Source organism: Callorhinchus milii, unplaced genomic scaffold (genome assembly GCF_018977255.1).
Source record: "Callorhinchus milii isolate IMCB2004 unplaced genomic scaffold, IMCB_Cmil_1.0 Scaffold3, whole genome shotgun sequence".
Lineage (NCBI taxonomy): Eukaryota > Metazoa > Chordata > Chondrichthyes > Chimaeriformes > Callorhinchidae > Callorhinchus > Callorhinchus milii.
The window spans coordinates 43431065-43451516 of NW_024704744.1; the positions used below are offsets into that span (position 1 = coordinate 43431065).

Consider the following 20452-nt stretch of genomic DNA (forward strand, 5'->3'; position numbering starts at 1 on the left):
TGCATATTCTTATAACTCTTTTGTGTTTTTTTGATTTCCATTTTATCAACTCACATTTCTGTAATACTGATAAATAATAATTCTTGCATTTGATATAGCACCTTATCACACCGTCAAGACATTTCCAAGCACTTTACATGAAAGACTATAAAGTAGTATGAATGTTTGTATTTTGTAGGTAGCTAATTTGCACACACCAATGGTTCACAAACAGCCATGAAAGAAATGGCCATTTTTTATGTATTTTATTCTATCCTTTGACATGTCTGATGCCTCAATACATTTTAATTGTGAAATATTAATTTAAACTAGAATGTATACTCATTTTTAGCATACATCTAAGTTTTTCAACAAATCATTAGTAATTAGTAATATTTCCTCTTTTGACTGCACTTCCAGTCATCTTTCCACTCCCCAGCCCTGCTCGGGTGCCTTGGAACCTCTTGCCAATATGAAAGACACTATATAAATGTGAATTTGTCTTGTACTTATAACAGGAGTACTTTCACCACAGTGAAAGCAAAGTCCAAAACCTAATTTTTTTATACATTTAAGCAACGTGCAACTACTGACTGTTAAAAACACCAAAAGTCTTCAAGTCATACCTGAAATTTGGGTGCGGGACAATTGTTGGGTTGGTGCCATCTATCACTCCTCTTTCACTAATGGTAAGTACTCCGCCAGGCTCCAGGAGGGCATTCAGACGATCGAGCACAGAAGGACTGAAAGAAATATATTTATTTATTATCGCACAATCAAGCAATGAATACAGGTTCATCATTTTTTATACAAAATAATTTCCTCTCCAAATGGCTCAGCAAGTCTATTCAATGAATAGTTAGATCAGGCAGAAGTACTCAGATTTGATGCCCAGATTGAATTAGCTGATCTCAACCCTGGCAGCACTGTGGGTTCTGTAATTGGTTTCAGTGACCCAGTTTAAAGAAGGGAAAGCAGCATCAGTCAGGGTTCCTGCTCATTGACCAGCAAACCCTCCTGGAGGAGTACATATGAGAAAGCAAGATGAGAATCTAAATCAGGCCCATCTGCGATGCCCTCGCAATCAAATGGCCATTAAGAGCCATACCCCCTTGTGTATGGGAAAGAACATCATCTCCTGGAGACTGGAAACTTGGCAATGCCAGAAAAATAGATTAAACAATTGTCTGCTCCACATACCAATGGTTCTATTCCATATTTCAAAACAAACGTCTTACATTCACTTGGACTAGCGGAGTGGGAACCGGAGATAGCCGTGCAATTCCCTGTCCCTGCATTTTATATAAACTGCGTACATCCAAAGTCTTGGCAACTTATTGGGCCGGATTCAATTCAAGAGAACACTTTCAAAATGTTAGAATTGCTAGCTACAGGGCTCTGAGTCATCTGCTCCATACGCTCCTCACCTGCAGAAGTTTACATTGTCCAAGAGCAGCCAATCTCCAGACCGTAATGCCTGCACAAGCATCCCGTCAACCCACTCAAACGTGCCACGGCTTTGACCGTCTATTGCCTGGCTCAGTTGGCACTTAAAGTGCTGGAATTCAGTGATCAATTCAGAAAACTCTGTTGAAGGAATACAAGAAGCACCACGTCACTGACACTGGAACCACTGAATTGATATTCTGCCTTACAGAAGCTAACACACTGATAAACGAGACAAGCTTTGTTGGACTGAAAGGTAGCAGGACTGCTACGAACCTAAATGTCCCATGTAATCTGTCTTGGTCTTCTCTGGAAAGTATCCTGAAATTTTCCACTGGATAAAATTACTGAACTTTGTGCATTTCAAGTTCATGGATGAAGAGGCTGGAACTGCACAGAACTAAGATTTTTTTTGTGTGGTGCTTAACAAAGTAGTTTATAAAATTAAAAAAAACAGAATGAGGGAGAGAGAGAGAAAAAAAGAGAGATTGAGAGAGAGAGAGACTATTTGTGATAAAAGGAAAAACGCAACTAATTTCAGATTTCAACACTCACCTTCTTATCCATTTCATATTACAAAACAATTCTTTACCTAATGTGAAAATGTGATTACACTAAGAGTCTCCCCCCACAGGCCCCACAATACCTACCGCTTGGCGAGAAGGTGCTCAGTTTGCTGTTGAAACGCTGCAGAAGGATCAGTAGCCCCTCCAGTTTGCTCATTGCATCCGGGGAGATACCAGCTCCACGCTCTGCACTCAGGCAATGAAAGTGACTGGTGAGGAACGAGTTCCAGACTTTGAGGAGAATGCTGCCGTCATCAGGGAAAGAGTCAACAGACAAGAGCACATTTCTGGAGACAGCATAGACGGCATCCTTGATCTTCCCAACCAGTATCTGCCAAGGCCGCATTATGTCAACCTGCAACACACAGCAAAGCCATCCTCATTTTAATGTCCTTCCCTTGTATAGTTTCCGACCTTACATCATACCTTATTTTTGAAAATTCTCCAGTTAAATGTCAGTCTCTCAAACACGCACTTAATATAAGAGCTAACAAAACATTTGAATCCAAGCACCAAGCTTTGAACTCCGACCACAGCAATGAGAAGCAAGGACCTAACCCAGTAAATCACTCTGCTAAAACCAAAAGGTTTTGAACGGAACTGACAAATCTAACTAACTGAATGTAACACAACCCTACACATTTCCAAAGCAGAATATGGTATGAAGAGGGGCCGCAGGGGGACAAAGTAGACGTACAGGTGAACTTTTGTGCAGGACTGTAGCCGTAGGGCTGGGGCTGCAGGGCTGTATTTGCAGGGCTCAGCTTGACCCTGACTGAGTCTGGAGCTTCACTGCGTCAGTGAAATGAGGATATGAATTATCTCTATCTAAAATGTTTGTGTGCATCGAGTCACACAACCCATGGGAATACAGAGACACGCGAGCAACAGAAAAGCTCCTTCACATTCTTTTAAACTGAATAATGCAAATCTTTGCAGGACACTCTATCAGAAGGTTCTGGGCAATACTTGAGCTCATAATCCATGGTGGTCCTCCAAAACTAACGGAGCACCACATTGTGGTGGTGCCCTTCAGAAACGTACTTAGATCAAGGTTCTGTCTGCCCCCTCTGGTGTTCAAGGTGGGGTCCTCAAGCCTTGGTCTCTAGGGTCACCATGCCTTGGCTCTGGCCAACCTGAGCCTAATACTTTCCGGAATTAGATAAGCAGGATGTGTCCCTCCAGGGAGAGAGTGCGCACTCCATTCCAACAATCTATCACTGGGATTTCCATGTGTAGGTGGATGCCTGGAATTCTCAGTTTGGTTTGGATATTCGTAAGCATGGGGATGGGTTTCTCCATGTATCAGACACCCGGCTGCCCCCAAAAAATTTGATGCAATTAATCCCATGACACTTTCTAGGCTAATATTCTTCCCTCATTCTAGTTTACAAAAAAAAAATGAATTTCTGTTGGTACATTGCTGCTAGTCATAGCCATCAAATCACTAAACTTCAATGTAACTCAATACAATTGGAGACAAATTGATGAAGGAGTTATCTTAAAGTAACGTTATTATTTGAGATTAGATCCAAACAGTTATTCAAGCTTCATCAACAAAGACAATTGAAATCCGTGAACAATGCATATTTATAATTTGTAATTAAAATATAGATTAAAAATGGCTAATTAAGTTTTATGATTTACGCAACTTAACATTTGTATTTGTTGTGTTATCAAGCTCACCTGCTCAAATCCACCCAGAAGCTCTGTGGTATCCATGGCACTGTTCATTGACATGACTTTTAAACTTTGACCGGTGAGAAGCGCCAATAGCTGGATTAAGCTGGTTTTGCCACTGGCAGCTGGCCCCACCAGAATGACCATCCAAGACATCTGGATACACTTCATGACCGACTCCAGTGGCTGAAGCGAGTGGTGAAGAATGGACAGCTGCTTGCTTGAGCAATGGATACCAGACGTACTGCGAGAAATGATTGAATAGCCAACCTGAAATATAAAAACAGCACTTAAGGATTGCTGTACCTGAAGCCTCCAGCAATTCAAAGGCCGATCATACCTTGATGCTCACTTTCCTGAAAACATAAGACAATTAGGAACGTTAACAGCAAAAATATGCCGACTTTAGTTTACAAACCTGAATGTGTTGAGGAGTAACGTGAAATTTTCGAGATCCAACATAGGGGCAAGATTGAATTTTACCACCTCTTGAACCAAACGTGTTCTTGAATTCAGCAAGAACCTTGAAATATCAATAAAAAAAGCATTTGTAAATAAGGGTCAAATGGAATCTCTGAACAAGCAGAGTTTCAAGATCTATTTTTTGAGACATTAATAAGAGTCAGGTTCAAAACAAAGCAACTAAACTTCAAAGCATCTGCCATTTTCAGAGCAAATGCCACTTTGACATTTTGTAAAAAAATCTTGAGAAATGCAAACAGTTTACGCAACTGATGCAACATTTTGAAATTTAACCAAATATTATTAATTTCCCCTTTACTTGTACAACGAGCCAGTTCAGTTTGCATCTTTAAAGCTTCACTTCTCTGAGAGACTTGGTATAAAACCCTAAAAAAGCCTACTGTCACCTGGCTCAGGCAAGCTCCACCATTGTTAAATGCTACCCTCGTGAATAACGTTATATTAATGCAAGTTGTTGGTGGTGTAACACTATTACAACATCAACTTGTTTAACAATTCTTTTTTTGTTGGGTTATAGAAAAGAGAAATGGTGACACATTAAGTTTCAGAAAGTAGACCATTGGTCTATCTTGCACACCTACTCAACTTTCCCAAAAGTAGTCCGTTGACACATCTATCTCCACACCTATTAACTTGAATCCTTTACACTTTCAGGAACTTGCTTAGTTTCGTTTTCAAAATTTTTTGTAAATAATAATACTTCTATTTGTTACAGCGCCTTTCACATCGGGAAGACGTCTCAAAGCGATTCATAGGATTTACCATATAGTGTAGCGACTAACAGTGTCAACTTAGACATTGAGTTCAAAGTCCCAATGTGGTACTCGAAAGCACAACTTTTCACTCAGAGACAAAGTGCTACCACCTGATCCACTTTATAGTTACGAGCTCCTCCACTTGTGTATGCCGTTAGTTTGTCTTCATGCACACCATCACTTTACAAAACAAAATGTGTAGCGTGGTCAGTAGTATGCTTACATTATTCTTGTCTGCTACAGTTCTCATCCGGTCTGCATACACCAAAGCTATGTGCTGGGCAGGATCATAGTGCCCAGGCACCTGATCCACCAACATCAGTTGACACCATCTGAAGAGATCACGCATGTTAAACTCCCAAGGTCCTCCTCTGTGTCCCCATTTCCTTTCCACCATTACTTCTTGATTAATCTAAGAGAGGAAAAAAAACAAACTTTTTAAAGCTACATCAATTCTTAATTTCTGAATGTTTTAGGGTGATTTGTTGAAATTTAAGGATCCTTTACCTTGTTGTTAAACTGGACCATTTTAGCGATGATGTTTTTACCAATAGCAGGAAAGATGGTGTCAGCAATGTACTCCATGTCTGCAGTTGGAAGCTGATCCACGTAAACCTACACACAAAAAACAAGCCTTCAATAAAATAAATAGTTGTTATTGGGGTGAAGAGTGGGTTATGTGATACAACCATCATTGGTGATAATTATTCAGGCTGAGATTGGCTCTCAGCAGCAGCCCCCATTAATTTCAATGGAGCAGTTCCTCTTAACATGTCACCAAAATTGGTGGATTCCAGACACTTCATTGCGCGTCGCAGGACAAGTGCTGGCTTAAAGGGATATGATTATTATATATTATCACCATTGTTTTCTGGTGTACATATTGCGAACAAAGAAAGCATATAGTTTTTTGTACATTTGATTTCAAACTCACAAGCAAATCCCATCACATCTTGGATGATAATCTTGGATTTATTTGGGAACAATTTCTGTGATCTTCCCTCACCCTCCTGACGTACCTGTGTGAACCGATTGAGAAAGGATTTGGGAAGGCCTTTCCTTCCACCTCCTTGTCTGTATGGATTCTGACAGCCAAAGATCTTCGTCCTCTTATGTTGCACTTTGAAGTGGAGTCCCAGCTCGGGGATAAAGATCTCAGCACGATGGTCAAAGCAGGCATTCAGTCCTTCCAGCACAGACTGGGAAGCCAAATTTAACTAGAAAAAAAATTGTTCCAGTTGACTGGTTCTATATACATGTATTTAAACAATCCAGCTTGAGATTATTGTTCATTAATGCAAATAGAATATAATAATCCTTGCATTTGATATCTGCACTTGTTATCATGTCTTTGAGACGTCTCAAAGCGCTTCACAGAATATATTGTAAAGTGGATTTATTGTGTATTTTGTGGGCGACACACAGCAGCCAATTGTATACACTGTGTTGACAGGCTGCTTAACCCTGAGGTATTGCAATAGGGACAGTGGAAGCAATCATATAAATAGAAATAGTTCAAATAAACCATAAATGCAACATTTTACATTTGATTCACACTTCAGCTCATTAACAGATATACAGAAGTGTGAAGCCTATGGTCTTTATTGCCATTGATTTCAGTGCATCATCACACTGATGTCAAAGGGCAAGTTGTGCCCAAATTGAAAATTAACTGAACACATTGACATTGTTAGACTAGATGGCAGCACAAATCATAGTCACACTCAGTGATAATTACTTCTGAACAGAGACATTCAACAAGTAATGCAACAGCATTCAAGTCATCAAAGTAAAGCAAACCAAAATAAAACCTTTATACCAGAGAAGGAGGCTATTGGGATCGATGCAATTATGCTGCTACAAGCTCCCCCACGAGAGCCATTTATTCTAATCCCATTCTCCCACTTCTTCTCTTTCTCTGAATCCCTCAACAGCACGCACCTCATCCAGAACAATCCAGTGTCCAGCCTTCAAGGCTCCAAGTAGGGGGCCGTCACGCCAGGCAAATTCTCCTCCTTTGCCTCCCTCAACAGGCAGGTCTGTTCCAAACAAGTCAGTCACATCCTGCAAGAAGAAGATTTGGCACTGAATGTTCAACAGGTCTTGTAAAGCAAAGGCTGCACTGGGGTCTGGTCTCTTGTTTGCGTGCGGCTTGAAATGCTATCAACTTCCTCCCACCTCCTGTGGCCGCATCCCTCTTGAAGCTACAGCAGAGGGCAGATGAATTAATCGCAAGCCTTTGACAATGCCACTAAGTCAGTCAAGTAGGAAACATAGAAGAGGAGCCAAGGATGAGAAATTATTTCCTCTCCTCTATGGGAATGTGCTTGGCACCCGCTTGGTAGCTCCCAACACCACAGCGGCTGAGAACAGGAAATTTGGAGCACAGAGAGGTGCTACCATTGGACTCAGCACTCGTGACAGGAATACCTGCCAAGGATCCTGCTGCTGAACATTGTCCAAGAACTCCTTGTATGTGCATTAGTAAGTGAGGAAACCATCATGCTTGACTGCAGTTTCTTCCCCGCAGGTGAAGAGGGGAAAGAGCCAGCTGACCACTCGCTCCCGGTCCCCGCGTGCACACTATGGCTGCCGCTTTAACCCTCACCCCCTCCCTCCCTCCTCTCTACCCCCAAACCCTCTCCCCTCTGCATCTCTCCCGCTCTGTCCTCCTCTCTCTCCGTCCCTCTCGCCTTCTATCCCCACTTGACCCTCCCACAACCTCCCTCTGTTCCAGCCTGGGAATCCTCCGCCGGGCTCACCGTGGCACTCGGCGTTGGCTGTCCAGCAGCAGCCACACCGACTGCCCCATTCCCCACCACACTCGCCAGCCACCCCGGACACAGACCCGGGGAGCCAACCTCTCCTCCCTTATCCCCATTCCCCCACCCCTGCCTCACAACCTGGACCCCCTCCCCTCCCACACACCCTTCTGTCAACCGCTCCCTCCACATCGGACTACAAAACGTCCGCTCCCTCTGTAACAAGGCCCTGGTCATCAACGATCTCATCCTTGATGAGAGCGTTGACATCATGGCCTTAACGGAAACCTGGCTCACCCCAGGCGACACCTTCCCCCTCACGGAGGCCACACCACCCGGCTACACCTCCCACCACATCCCTCGCCCCAACCGCCGTGGCGGTGGTGTAGCCCTTATCTCAAGGACACCACTTGCCCTATCCCCCTACTCCTCTGGCTCTTTCCCCTCTTTCGAGCACCTCACCCTCTCCCACCCTTCCTTCCTCTCACTCGAAATCCTCCTCCTCTACCGGCCCCCTAAAACCTCTCCCACCTTCTTCTCCGATATTTCGACACTTCTTACATCTGCTCTGATCGCCTCATCATCCTGGGCGACTTCAACCTGCACTTCACCCCCTCCTGCTCCATCTCCTCAAACTTCTCCTCCCTGCTCTCCTCGCTCAACCTCTCCCTCCACATCAACTCCGCCACTCACAGTCACGGCCACCCACTCGACTTGGTGATCACCCGGGGCCTCAGTGTCTCGGATGTCACTATCACCGACAAGGCCGTCTCCGACCACCACTTCATCTCCTTCACCACCTCCACCCCCCTCCCCACCTCCACCAGACCCACCACCATCTTCTACCGCCCCTGGAAGAAGTTACCCCCACAATCCCTAACCGCTGCCTTGGAGTCCTCTGAACTCCTCTCCCTCTGGCCTTCAACCGTCACTGACCCCTCTTCTCCTCTCACCCTCCTCCACAACACCCTCTCCTCCACACTCGATACTCTTGCCCCCATCACCTCCCGTACTGTCTCCTACTCTCGCTCCTCCCCCTGGTTCACCACCCACCTCCGCTCACTGAAGAGCCAGGTGCGGGCCGCTGAACGCACCTGTCAAATCTGGCCTAACGGTCCACCGACAAATCTGGCTGGACCTCCTCAAAATCTACCGCTCCACTCTAGCCTCGGCCAAGTCGTCCTTCTACTCCAGGATAATCCTGGAGGCGAAGAACAACCCCAGGCTACTGTTTTCTACCACATCCCGACTCCTCCGTTCCCCCCCGCCACCCCGCGCAGGTCATCTCCTCCAACCTTCACTGCGAGGAGATGCTGGATTTCCTTGAATCCAAAATCAAGGGAATTCGCTCCGCGGTCACTTCCCCTCCAACATCCACCCACCCCCCACCCCTTCCCTCCCACACTCCCAACTCCCACCCATCCTCCCCTACACACCTTCAAACCCGTTTCCCCACCCTCTGTCACCAAACTCATCCTGTCCTTGAAACCCACCACCTGCTCCCTGGACCCCATCCCCACTCCACTCCTTATCTCCCAGCTCCACCTCCTTGACCCACATATCACAGACATCGTCAACCTGTCCCTCTCCTCTGGCTCTGTTCCCATTCCCTTAAAAACTGCCACCATCACTCCCACCTTAAAAGAACCCTCCCTTGATCCGTCGCAGCTATCAAGCTACCGGCCCATCTCCAACAACAACAAGATTCCATTTATAAAGCGCCTTTCACGTCAGGAGGACGTCCCAAGGCACTGCACAGTTGGGTCATGACCCGAGCAGGGGGAAATGGTCAGGGTGAGGGGAGGAAGGGAGGGAGCGAGGAGGAGGGAAATGGTCAGGGTGAGGGGAGGGAGGGAGGGAGCAAGGAGGGGGAAATGGTCAGGGTGAGGGGAAGGAAGGGAGGGAGCGAGGAGGGGGAAGAGAGTCGAGAGGGGAGCTGAAGGCACGGTCAAAGAGAAACTGTCCAAAGTCCTGGAATGAGTTGTTGCCTCCCAGCTGCGCTCTTTCCTCTCCACCCATTCATTATTCAAACCCCTTCAGTCGGGTTTCCATGCTGCCCATAGCACAGAAACTGCCCTGGTCAAGGTCACCAATGACATCCTGACCATCTGTAACCAGGGCTCCCTCTGCCTCCTCGACCTATCGGCAGCATTTGATACGGTCGACCATGCTATCCTCCTCCACCGCTTGTCCTCCCACCTCAACCTTCAAGGCCCTGTCCTTGAGTGGTTTAGGTCGTACCTCTCCCACCGTCTTCACTTTGTTTCCACGAATGGCTTTTCCTCCACCCCCCGCACTGTCTCATGCAGTGTCCCTCAGGGCTCTGTCCTCGGTCCACTCCTCTTCACCCTCTATATGCTCCCCCTTGGTGACATCATCCACAGACATGGGGTTAACTTCCACATGTATGCGGATGACACTATCCCCCAGTGCCTTCGCCTTGCCTCCTCCCTTTCCTCCTTCAAGGCTGGTCTCAAGACCTTTCTCTTTGACCGTGCCTTCAGTTCCCCTCTCGACTCTCTACCCCCTCCTCGCTCCCTCCCTTCCCTCCCCTCACCCTGACCATTTCCCCCTTGCTCAGGTCCTGACCCAACTGTACAGCGCCTTGGGACGTCCTCCCGACGTGAAAGGAGCTCTATAAATGGAATCTTGTTGTTGTTGTTGAAAGCCCTAAAAACATACACCATCCAGCCGCACACATGAAGCGTGTGCAACTTAGATGAGATGAGGTACCATCTCCTTCCACAGATCAGATTATGAATGCTTGGCTCAATTAATAGCACTGAAACAGAAGGTTATGAGTTCAATCATTACATCAGCATAGTGTTGGTTGACGGCCTAGTGCAACTCTAAAACTGTAACAAAACTCAAAGAAAAAGGAGTCAAAACCTTTCATTGTTTTCCTTTCAGTTGATGCTGGAGGCAAACGGTCCATTCATTTAACTAAGGTCCAGAGACACGGTAATTAAAATTACTTCAGTAGAAGTGAAATTGTTACAAATGAGCAGTTATATCAAAAGCAGCAGAACCTCCCTTCTCTTCTTTCTCTTGGATCTTTAAGGTTCATCAGAACAGGCAGCAGGACCTCATCATAACCCCTAAATTGAAAGACCATGAAATGCTCCTCCAGTACTGCACTGGGCTGTCAGCCTACACTTTGCTGATCTAGGATTGATCTCACAACCTTCTGATTCAGTGCTACTAATTGAGTCAGACATTCATATCCTGATCTGTGGAAGGAGAAGGCTCGATAGGCAGAATGCCGCTCTCTAAATTGTTGAATATTGCTCTCCATACGGTTTTGTAAGGTTTGGTCACCTTCCTCCCCCTCCCCCTGGTTCGGCCCCGGGATTCGTTACCGTGAAGCGCTCTGAGACACCGTCCAGCGTGGAGGGCGCTACATAAATCTAAGTTGTTGTTGTTATTGTAAGAAGGCTAAGAATTAACCCTTTCATAATGACTTTTGAAGGGAAGGCTAGTTGCTGAAAAGCTGCAAACGTTTTCACATGTTGCTTACTGTTTGTTCTGAGAGGTTGATGCGAACTAGCTGGTTTCCCGAACCCTTTGCCAGAGCAGTTACCAAGCTCGTCTTCCCAACTCCCGGCGATCCCTCCAACAGGATCGGTCGGTTCAACTTCAGGGCGCGTAGCAAACGCTGAGCATTCACAGCTGTTGTGCCAGCATTCAGTGCATAGTCTGAAAGTTCACTCCTCTCTCCACTAACCCCTATTAAAGGAAGAAGGATTAACAGGAGGTGATTCTTTTGTTTTAATACTTTATGATTTGTATTTACATTGTGTGCCGTTAGTATCTTGGACCCCATCAAGTCGAATACAGTCAGATCCTCGGTATGGTATTACATTTGTACCTCTAGAAGACCTCAGTGAGTAAAGTAAATAGTACCACAATAGCAGAGAACAAGTCTGTTAAAAACCTCTATGTTCACTCATCCGTGGCAGAGGTAGTGGGGGGGCAACTCCCCAGTGGCCTTTAAATGTACATAGGAGGCCTTTGACTCCCACTCTGGATCTCTTCTCATTGGTGTCCAAGCTGCCTCATACCTCCTGCTCCGCCTCTCTTCCCGTCACTCTTTGCGCTGCCTTGTGGTTTGTACCATTTTGTGAGAGGCAGCGAGGAGAGCAATGGGAAGAGAGCCAGAGCAGGAGATATGAGACAGCGCGGAGAGTGAAGGTGGCCCATCACCTCTCTCTCCCATCGTTGCAAAACATGGCTCTGCCACTGACTCTCACATCTATGAGACCAATTGTTGCCCCGTCCCTTTTGGGAATGCCTCATGTCTGTTCTTTGATTCAAGAAATCAGAAGAGTGATTCACTTGGGAAATAACTTTTTGGAATGCTAAGTGGTATAATTCAACCTTCACTGTTTGTGGGACATCGCTGTGCACAATTGGCTGCCGCATTCGCCCACAAATATACAGTCAATTCACTTTACAGTGTGTTCTGTGAACTGCTTTGGGACGTCCTCCTGACGTGAAAAGCGCTATATCAAATGCAAGGATTATTATTATTAATTTTTCAGTTAGCACAGAACACTTCGGTTTTACGCGTGAGATGGGAGGAGAAGAAAATGTTTACCTCGAGGAATAAAAAATGGGTGAATTCCAAAGCTCTCTTCAGTACATACAATCTTCTTCCTGCATTTTTCATCATAAATATTCAGTGTATTCAGGATGCCTTTTTTCAATGTTGTAACTTTAGACAGCTTTTTTAAAATAAAATCCAAGCATGCTTTACGAGCAGCCAAAGCTGCATCTGGAGCACAGAATGCAGCCCCTAGAAGAAAAACAAAATAAAACAACATTCATTCCACAATCACCACATTGGCTGATATACGTTTGACAATCCAGTCTCCTTTTGATCAGCTGCACGATGTCTTTGTTCTAGGGGTGGGGGTGAGGTTTAAAGGGGATTGGGGATAGGCAGTACAGCTTCCCTGAGAGCTACTGTAGATTAGATGAGCCTAATGATCAGTTTTCTATGCTGTAAATTTCTATAATTCTAGGAGATCCTTATTATGAACTACTGTGCACGAACATACATTTACTGCTATAAAACATGAATGAAATCTTTATTATTGCCAAATGGCTCATTCAGAATATTCTCTCCCAGGGCACAAGAAAATTAGCTTTAATGTGACATCCAAACTCATTTGAAATTCAAAGGATTATTGGACTACCATTGCTTGTTTGCAACCACAGTGGTACAGAGTGGTGATTGGGATAAACAGCCTGTTCCACGTTGCTTTCAATCAGGCCAATAACACACCAAACACCGGATTTTGACATAACACAAAAAAAATCAGGATATGATTTAACTTTAATAAAGTCAATGATATGATCAGCTCTTAGTAAAATACTCTGCTCAATTTTCCTGGGCTGTTGAGATCTCACAACTGCTACACAGCACCAATCACACTACTCCTGAAAACTGCTGCCAGATGGTGTCAAGAGAGTAGCTCCAATGCAACATACTCTACCTGAGACCAGGTTTATACTGCACTTAAGCAGCAAAGCAGTATTTGCCTACACATACATAGTGACTACACTTTGCAGTAAATCCTGTGGAGCACTCTAAGGCATTTTGATGAGATGATAACTTGCTATCACTTTGTAAAAAGCAAATGTTAAAGACTTCATTGGTGTAATATTTTGCACATTTTTTAATGTTTTGCTTTTGCCTTGAAATGCAAATCCTTCCTTATTCCACATGATAAGCATCATCCCCATATAATGTACAATGCCTTAATTCTCAAGCAAAATCAAGAGAAAGCAATACAATACAAAATTACATTTGTATAGCACCTTTCACGTTGGGAGGTACTCTAAAGTGATTCAAACTTTAGATTGTGCCTCCTGCTGGATCTCAGAATCAGATTGCGATAACAAAATAAATAGTGCTAAGCAAAGGCAATGATCAAAACCAATGACAAATCAACATAACCAATGACAAACAGACCTGATCCAATTCCATCGATACAGACAAGGCAAGCAGCATGTATAAATCCAGTCACAGGATCAAGATTAAAACCTTTGCTTTCATCCATATCTTCTGCACTCTTGCTTTTAGTTGTAATATTCATGAAGTTTACCCAAGACAGGATATCACGAATACTGAGTACACATCGACGCCCAAACTCCTGATTGGTTAACCAGTCAATGAAATCCAGGATAAGCTCTGCTATGCTTTTGCCTGTAACACACAAAAACAACAATGTAGGTGGGTTTTTTCCAAGTTCAATTTCCTGCTCATCCACTCACAGTCTCTCACCTATATACGTTTCCCAAAGTGACCTAAGCTAAGGTGGTGTGAGGGATACAATGGCAAAAGACCATAACCCTTTATAGCACTTCAATCAATATTCGCGTTCACTTAAGAGTTTCTTTGCAGCAGTTATTATAAAAGATGTCTAGGTAAAGACGATTTATTATTAGATTTTAATTTTGTTTGTTCTGGATTCTACAGATATCAGGACACAGCAAGACATATACCGAATTTCCATTACTGTTATGTTTCTGTTCTATCAGGTGTGCATTTTTATTTGACCTGTTAAGATTATGTGAAAATTCAGAGCTAACAGTATTTTCTATTCCAGGAAAACTAAAGAAAACTTGAATTTGTTTAAACTCCTTTGTTTTAAACACACAAAAAACATCCTCTGAGACCAGCTGGTGGCCGATGGAAACAATGGTCATTTCTGTTGTTGTGCATTCCATGCTTCAATATGTTACACCTGGTCTTAAGACAACTTGGTGAAAGCAGTAGTGATAAAAATGAAAAGTATTCTATTCCCTGCAATGGTGTCCCTCACCTTGATGAACATGAAACTACACCAAAAAAAGGATCAGAAAGAGCCCTTATTTAAGCACTCAGAGGCTGCCCTGCGTGGAGGGCACTATATAAGTGCAAGTTATTGTTATTTATCCATGCACTGGAAGCACACCCAACCTTTATCATCTTTTCCACCCAGAGAAAGTCCAGGACGAAGGTTATGTTGAATGATCTCCATCAGATCAGCACGGCTATTGCTTGGAGAGCACCAGATCTCCGTGAATCTGTTCCGCAGGGCTGGAGAAAGCTGAAAACAAAGGATTGATTGTATAAATTTGCCATGTGGAGTGGGGTGAAAGAGAAGAAAAATTACAGGAGTGAAAAAACCACAATGTATACAAACCGCCACTATCCTGCAAACATCTGATCTATGCATTGTCTAAGGTGCCATCCTTCAAATAAGACATTAACCTAAGATTCCACCTGCCTATTCAAGTGGACGTTAGCGATCCCATGGCAATAAGTGAAAAGAGAAGGGAGTTTCTCCCAGTGTCCTAGCCAACAACCCCCGAAATAAAATTAAACATTCACTTCAAGGTTGTTTATGAGACACAAATGAGTGCACAATTGGCTGCTGTGTTCGCCTAAAAATATAGTCACTACAGGAAATTCTGTTCTGCTCTGAGAAAGGCATCCTCCCAACATAAAAGGCACTATATCAAATGTTAAGAGTGTTATTAATATTGTTATAATAATAATAATCCTTGTATTTCACACAGCACTTTATCACATCTTCTAGACACCTCAAAGCTCTTCACATAATATACTGTAAAGTGAATTGACTGCATTTTGTGGACGAAACACAGCAGCCAATTGCACACAGCAGTGTCCCACAAACAGTCGTGGATTAAGTGACCAAATTATTATTTTTTTTTGAAGGAATTATTACCCCCGGAAAAGCAATCCACCAATCAACTAACAAATAGATTCCTACTTATTGCTAGGTAAACAGAGGCGTGTGGAGTAAGGAAACTTACTTATGAGGCGAGTGCTCTAACCACTGAGCTACAGGACAATAAGCGAATCGACTCACCTCTTTTTTCCCAAAATCCCCACCAGGGTTCATGGTGGCTAGTATCCTAAACTGTTTCTGAGCAGTGATTAACTCTACATCATCGTCATCACCAGTTCCCTTTTCTGCAAGCACGAGGGTCTTTTCAATTTCTAGGACACTGGAAAACACATTTCACAGAGTTTATCAATAGAAAATTGCAAATTTATATTAAAAAAACTAACAAATCATTTCTACCTTCTAAAAGCGAGCAACCCAATAAAAATGTAAGGAAGCAGAATTTGCATTCACCTGTTCAGTCTTTCCAACACAGAGTCATCTGCCAACGAGATTTCATCCATCAAGAACATGCCGTCTTCCTTCATGGCAAGCACAAGAGGTCCATCGTGCCATTCAAACAGTCTGCCAGTGTCTGAGGTGTCCTAAAGGAGCAAAGAAATGGATCTGATGGATCTGACCTGATAAATACCACACATTTGCCCTCTTCCTTTCCCATTTCAAAATCATAGAGACAGCCTCTTGACTTCCTGCACAGCGAGTTTCCACTGTATTGCACTGAGTTCAAAAAAATAACCTGGCATGGAAGCTGATGCATCAGTGTCAACAAGATGCATCATGCACAAAGTGGTTGTCATACATAGAGTAACACCACTGAAGGACTCAAACTTCAACATGCTTCAACCTGTCAATGTGGATTGACTGCGAGGGACACATTGATTTGAATCGAGTTAGTACTGTATTATTGCAGTTAAGGCGAGTGATCTCCGAAAATGAAAAGCACCAATGTGTAACGTTTACATTTTTCCCCATGCATTTTCAAAAACACAAGCACCTGTGAATCAGCTCTGTGTTCAAACCATCCTAATGACATCAACAAGAAACATTAACCAACCAATTGGGGGAAAATACGAATGGATTTACAAGTTTAAGAATCCTAGATCCAATAGTGGACATACCTTTTCATTGGAACTATGTCGGACAGGCCTTAGACCACCAAGGATATCGGATGTTTCCATGTGCAAGTGGCAGTTCACAGAATGCAGCTTCTGATGGGCCAAAGCCGCAAACAGCTGACAAATGGTTGTTTTCCCACACCTTTAACAAAGTAAAATAAAGTCATCCCAAATTTCACATTCTGTCATCAAATTGGGAATCCACCGTTCTGAAATGCCCGCCATCTAAAATATCCTTAAATATATCATAATAATAATCCTTGCAATTGATATAGCGCCTTATCACATCTTCGTGACGTCTCAAAGAGCTTCAAGGAATATAACTGTAAAGTGAATTGACTGTTTATTTTTTGGGCAAATGATGAATATAAAATGACGAGGAGATTGATGACTGCAATTAGGTCCTTAGGTTTACATGCACTTAACAAATTATTATTACTTAGGATGGGAAAAAGTCTCCCCTCTGCTGGCTGAAATAGCTCACAGTTTCAACTTCTCAACTCAAGTCTCAGTTTCCAACACAGGTGCCTATTGTTGAGCACAAATTAAATTACCAAACTCACTCAGGAAGAGATATAAGTATCATTTGTTCAATGAATGGAACAACACTGATGTTGTAGGAACTGTTTTCTGACACCGATAAGACAAATTATTGAAGCAGAGAGATTTTATTCTGCAAATACATTGTATCTGACTTAATATTGTCAGAAATGGACACTGGTCCAAAAGTGAAAAAAGGTCCATTCCACAATGAATTGTTTTCAAAACACAAAGCAACTTAGCATCAGATTCAACACTCCTGAACAGGTTGTTTGATGTTCCAATCATTGATGCCTATGTAACAGGTCATTCGATTAGAGGTTGTGTCACAGGCTTTGTTATCCCCAGACACACAGAATTTCTATTGGGTGGCTGGATTCATCTTAAATAGTTTTATTATAATCATTAATTAATGATCTCTGAGTTCTTGAAATAATATCTGAAGTAGATGCATAGCACCACAACTGAAGATCAAATCCTAAGCAAACTGTCATGAAGCCCATAGAAATCTTGTACCCATCCTATGACACAGAAATCAACCAACACATGAGTCAAGCATTAATATTACATTGGGCAAGTTTACATTTCAAACTCGGTTTAAAAATAATATGGAAGCGACCAGTCTCAGGTACAGATAAACACAATTTGCAGTATTTGAGAATTTGAAAATGCCGACATTTTAAGATATTTACCCAGTTTCTCCAACCAGCAGCACGGCTTCTCCAAACTCCAAAGCTCGTCCTGCCAGAACTGCTAACCTTCGCATCCCACGTGTCCATACAACATGGCAAAACTCATCAGGCAGAACTGCCGTGATTTCCGACCAGTGGCCTGTGCAATGAGAAAGGAGCAAGTGAAACAGTCCATATAATAGCCAAGTGTATGGCTACTTTACTCTCTGGAACTCCATCCCGGAGTCCCTCACTCGCTCGCCCCCCTCCCCACATTAAAGGCTGCCTCAGAACTTCTCTTCACCATACTTTTGGTCATCTTACCCTCCCCACCCTCCTTGGCCAGTTTGAATGCAGTGAGAAGCACTCTGAGACGTCCTCCTGACGTGAAAGGCACTATGTACAAACTTAAATTGTACTGTTTACTCTCTGAGTCAGGTCAAATAGCATCAATCTTTGCCAATATCAGTAAAATAAAAGTACAATTCAGTTGTAAGGGAAAGGAATACTTGAATTATAATAATTTAATAATAGTTACCAAGCTTTTCAGATGATGATTCCATAAAATCATCAATGAAACTTGAGTATTGAACCCTTTCAATCCCATGATTAGCACTTTGAGATATCCACTCAACTTGAAAGAAGCTATATAAATGTAAATTGCATTACATTGTAAAATTAGGCTGTTGCCCTGAAGGCTCACTCTAAAACTTGGCAACAATTTCACCAGCAACCAGTGAGATCGAGATTACTGATGAGGGTCAATGACCAAATATAATAGATCTGATTGCAAACTAATTCATCCAAATAAATAAGTTACTAAAAAATTCTTAAATGAATGTTTAATTCAACAAATGCTACATAAAAAAAATTGCAGGTTTTCCAGAATTCCTGGAAGACAGCTTAAAAAAAATAGTATGCCGTGCTTCACAGGGGAAAGCCAAACATCCAGCTCTGTGTTTCACTTCCCCTCCGCCTTGCACACTGGCAGAGTGCGACTTAGAGTCACACTGAGCTGAGTGAAGGAATAGTTGGGGCAAATCCTGGCCTTGATTCCTGTGGTGGAATCACTGGAGTGTCAACGCATTACCAGACCAGCAAGACTAATTTGATAAAATGTTTCAACTCATTCAGAACCAGCCTGTCCAGTCGAGATGGCAATGTCTCCCTCATGGAGATCACTTGCAGTATTTCAAACCAAGTTCCATCATTTTGGACACTTACTTAATTGTTTCTTAAGATTTCTTTCCGAGAACAAAGCTTCAGGATTCAGTTTCTTTTTAAAGTGCTTTTCAAGAACTCCCCGAATAACAGCAACTTCTTCTGATTTCCTCACACGGCCAGCCAAGAGCATGAAACCTGCCCAAAACACACAGTGTCATATACAAAGAAATGTCACCACATCATGATGATCCCTAAAGACAATAGAAAATGCTGACCCAATCTTGATATTAAAAAAATAACTTTTACTAACTTCAATTTAAAAAACACAAACATTTGGTTTTGCTTTGTCTTATCCTTCTGAAGGATATTTAAAGACAACAACAACAAATTACATTTGAAAAGCGCCCTTCACATCGGAAAGACTTCCCAGGGCACTGGACAATCAGGAGTTTTGGACATTTTATTAAAAAGCACAGAAACTACTGTGTGCAACAGACCTTCAATGTAGCCTCAAGTAGTTGCTTCCTCACTAGAGACAACAACAAGATTGCATTTATAGAGCGTCTTTCACGTCGGGAGGACGTCCCAAGGCGCTGGACAGTTGGGTCGGGACCCGAGCAGGGGGGAAATGGTCAGGGTGAGGGGAAGGAAGGGAGGGAGCGAGGAGGGGGTAGAGAGTTGAGACGGGAGCTGAAGGCACGGTTGAAGAGAAAGGTCTTGAGACCGGCCTTGAAGGAGGAAAGGGAGGAGGCGGCGAAGGCACTGGGGGATAGAGTTCCAGAGCCTAGGGGCTGAAAGCCCGGCTACCGATGGTAGGGCGGTTGGGGCGGGGGATGTGGAGCAGACCGGAGCCAGAGGAACGGAGGGTACGGGCAGTTACGTGGGGGGATAGTAGGTCGGAGAGGTAGGAGGGAGCAAGGCCATGAATGGCCTTGTAGGTGAGGATCTGGAATTCGATCCTCTGGGGGATGGGGAGCCAGTGGAGGTGAGCGAGGGTAGGAGTGATGTGGTCCCGAAGCCTGGTGCGGGACAGTACACGAGCTGCAGAGTTCTGGATGACCTGCAGCTTGTGGAGGGAGGTGCCGGGAAGGCCGGCGAGGAGAGAGTTCCCATAGTCCAGCCTTGAGGTGATAAAGGCATGGACCAGAGTTTCAGCAGCGTGAGGGGTGAGGTAGTGCCGTAGTCTGGCGATGTTCCGGAGGTGGTGGAAGGCAGTGCCAGTTGTGGCGCAGATATGAGGAAGAAAGGACAGCTCAGGGTCGAACAGAATGCCGAGGTTCCTGACTGGCTTTGAGAGGTGGAGAGTGCAGCCTTGGATGCTGATGCTGTCAGCGCCTGAGGTGCGGAGGCGCTGACGTGAGCCAATCAGGAGGGCCTCAGTTTTGCGCACAATGAGCTGAAGAAAGTTGTCTCTCGTCCAGGACTCGATGTCAGACAGGCAGCTGTCAGGACATCGGTGGTCGTGGAGTTGGGGGTAGAGGAGGAAAGGTAGAGTTGGGTGTCATCCGCATACATGTGGAAGTGAACCCCATGTCTGCGGATGATGTCACCAAGGGGGAGCATATAGAGGGTGAAGAGGAGGGGACCGAGG

At 43.9% G+C, this 20452-nt stretch overlaps 1 protein-coding gene across 1 annotated transcript in view; it reads right to left on the reverse strand.

Annotated features, from left to right (window-relative positions):
• mdn1 (midasin AAA ATPase 1) overlaps positions 1 to 20452 on the reverse strand; it is a 107452-nt gene that overhangs the window by 56223 nt on the left and 30777 nt on the right. The window contains exons 28-45 of the mRNA XM_007903533.2: positions 18922 to 19056; positions 17719 to 17857; positions 16490 to 16628; positions 15825 to 15955; positions 15555 to 15693; positions 14639 to 14768; positions 13649 to 13882; positions 12269 to 12466; positions 11189 to 11397; positions 6851 to 6973; positions 5929 to 6126; positions 5417 to 5524; positions 5133 to 5321; positions 4090 to 4194; positions 3678 to 3941; positions 2076 to 2346; positions 1407 to 1566; positions 606 to 722 (exon numbers count right to left, since the gene is read on the reverse strand). Of these exons, the coding sequence (XP_007901724.2) occupies positions 606 to 722; positions 1407 to 1566; positions 2076 to 2346; positions 3678 to 3941; positions 4090 to 4194; positions 5133 to 5321; positions 5417 to 5524; positions 5929 to 6126; positions 6851 to 6973; positions 11189 to 11397; positions 12269 to 12466; positions 13649 to 13882; positions 14639 to 14768; positions 15555 to 15693; positions 15825 to 15955; positions 16490 to 16628; positions 17719 to 17857; positions 18922 to 19056 (2989 nt within the window). The remainder of the gene's footprint in view (positions 1 to 605; positions 723 to 1406; positions 1567 to 2075; positions 2347 to 3677; positions 3942 to 4089; positions 4195 to 5132; positions 5322 to 5416; positions 5525 to 5928; positions 6127 to 6850; positions 6974 to 11188; positions 11398 to 12268; positions 12467 to 13648; positions 13883 to 14638; positions 14769 to 15554; positions 15694 to 15824; positions 15956 to 16489; positions 16629 to 17718; positions 17858 to 18921; positions 19057 to 20452) is intronic.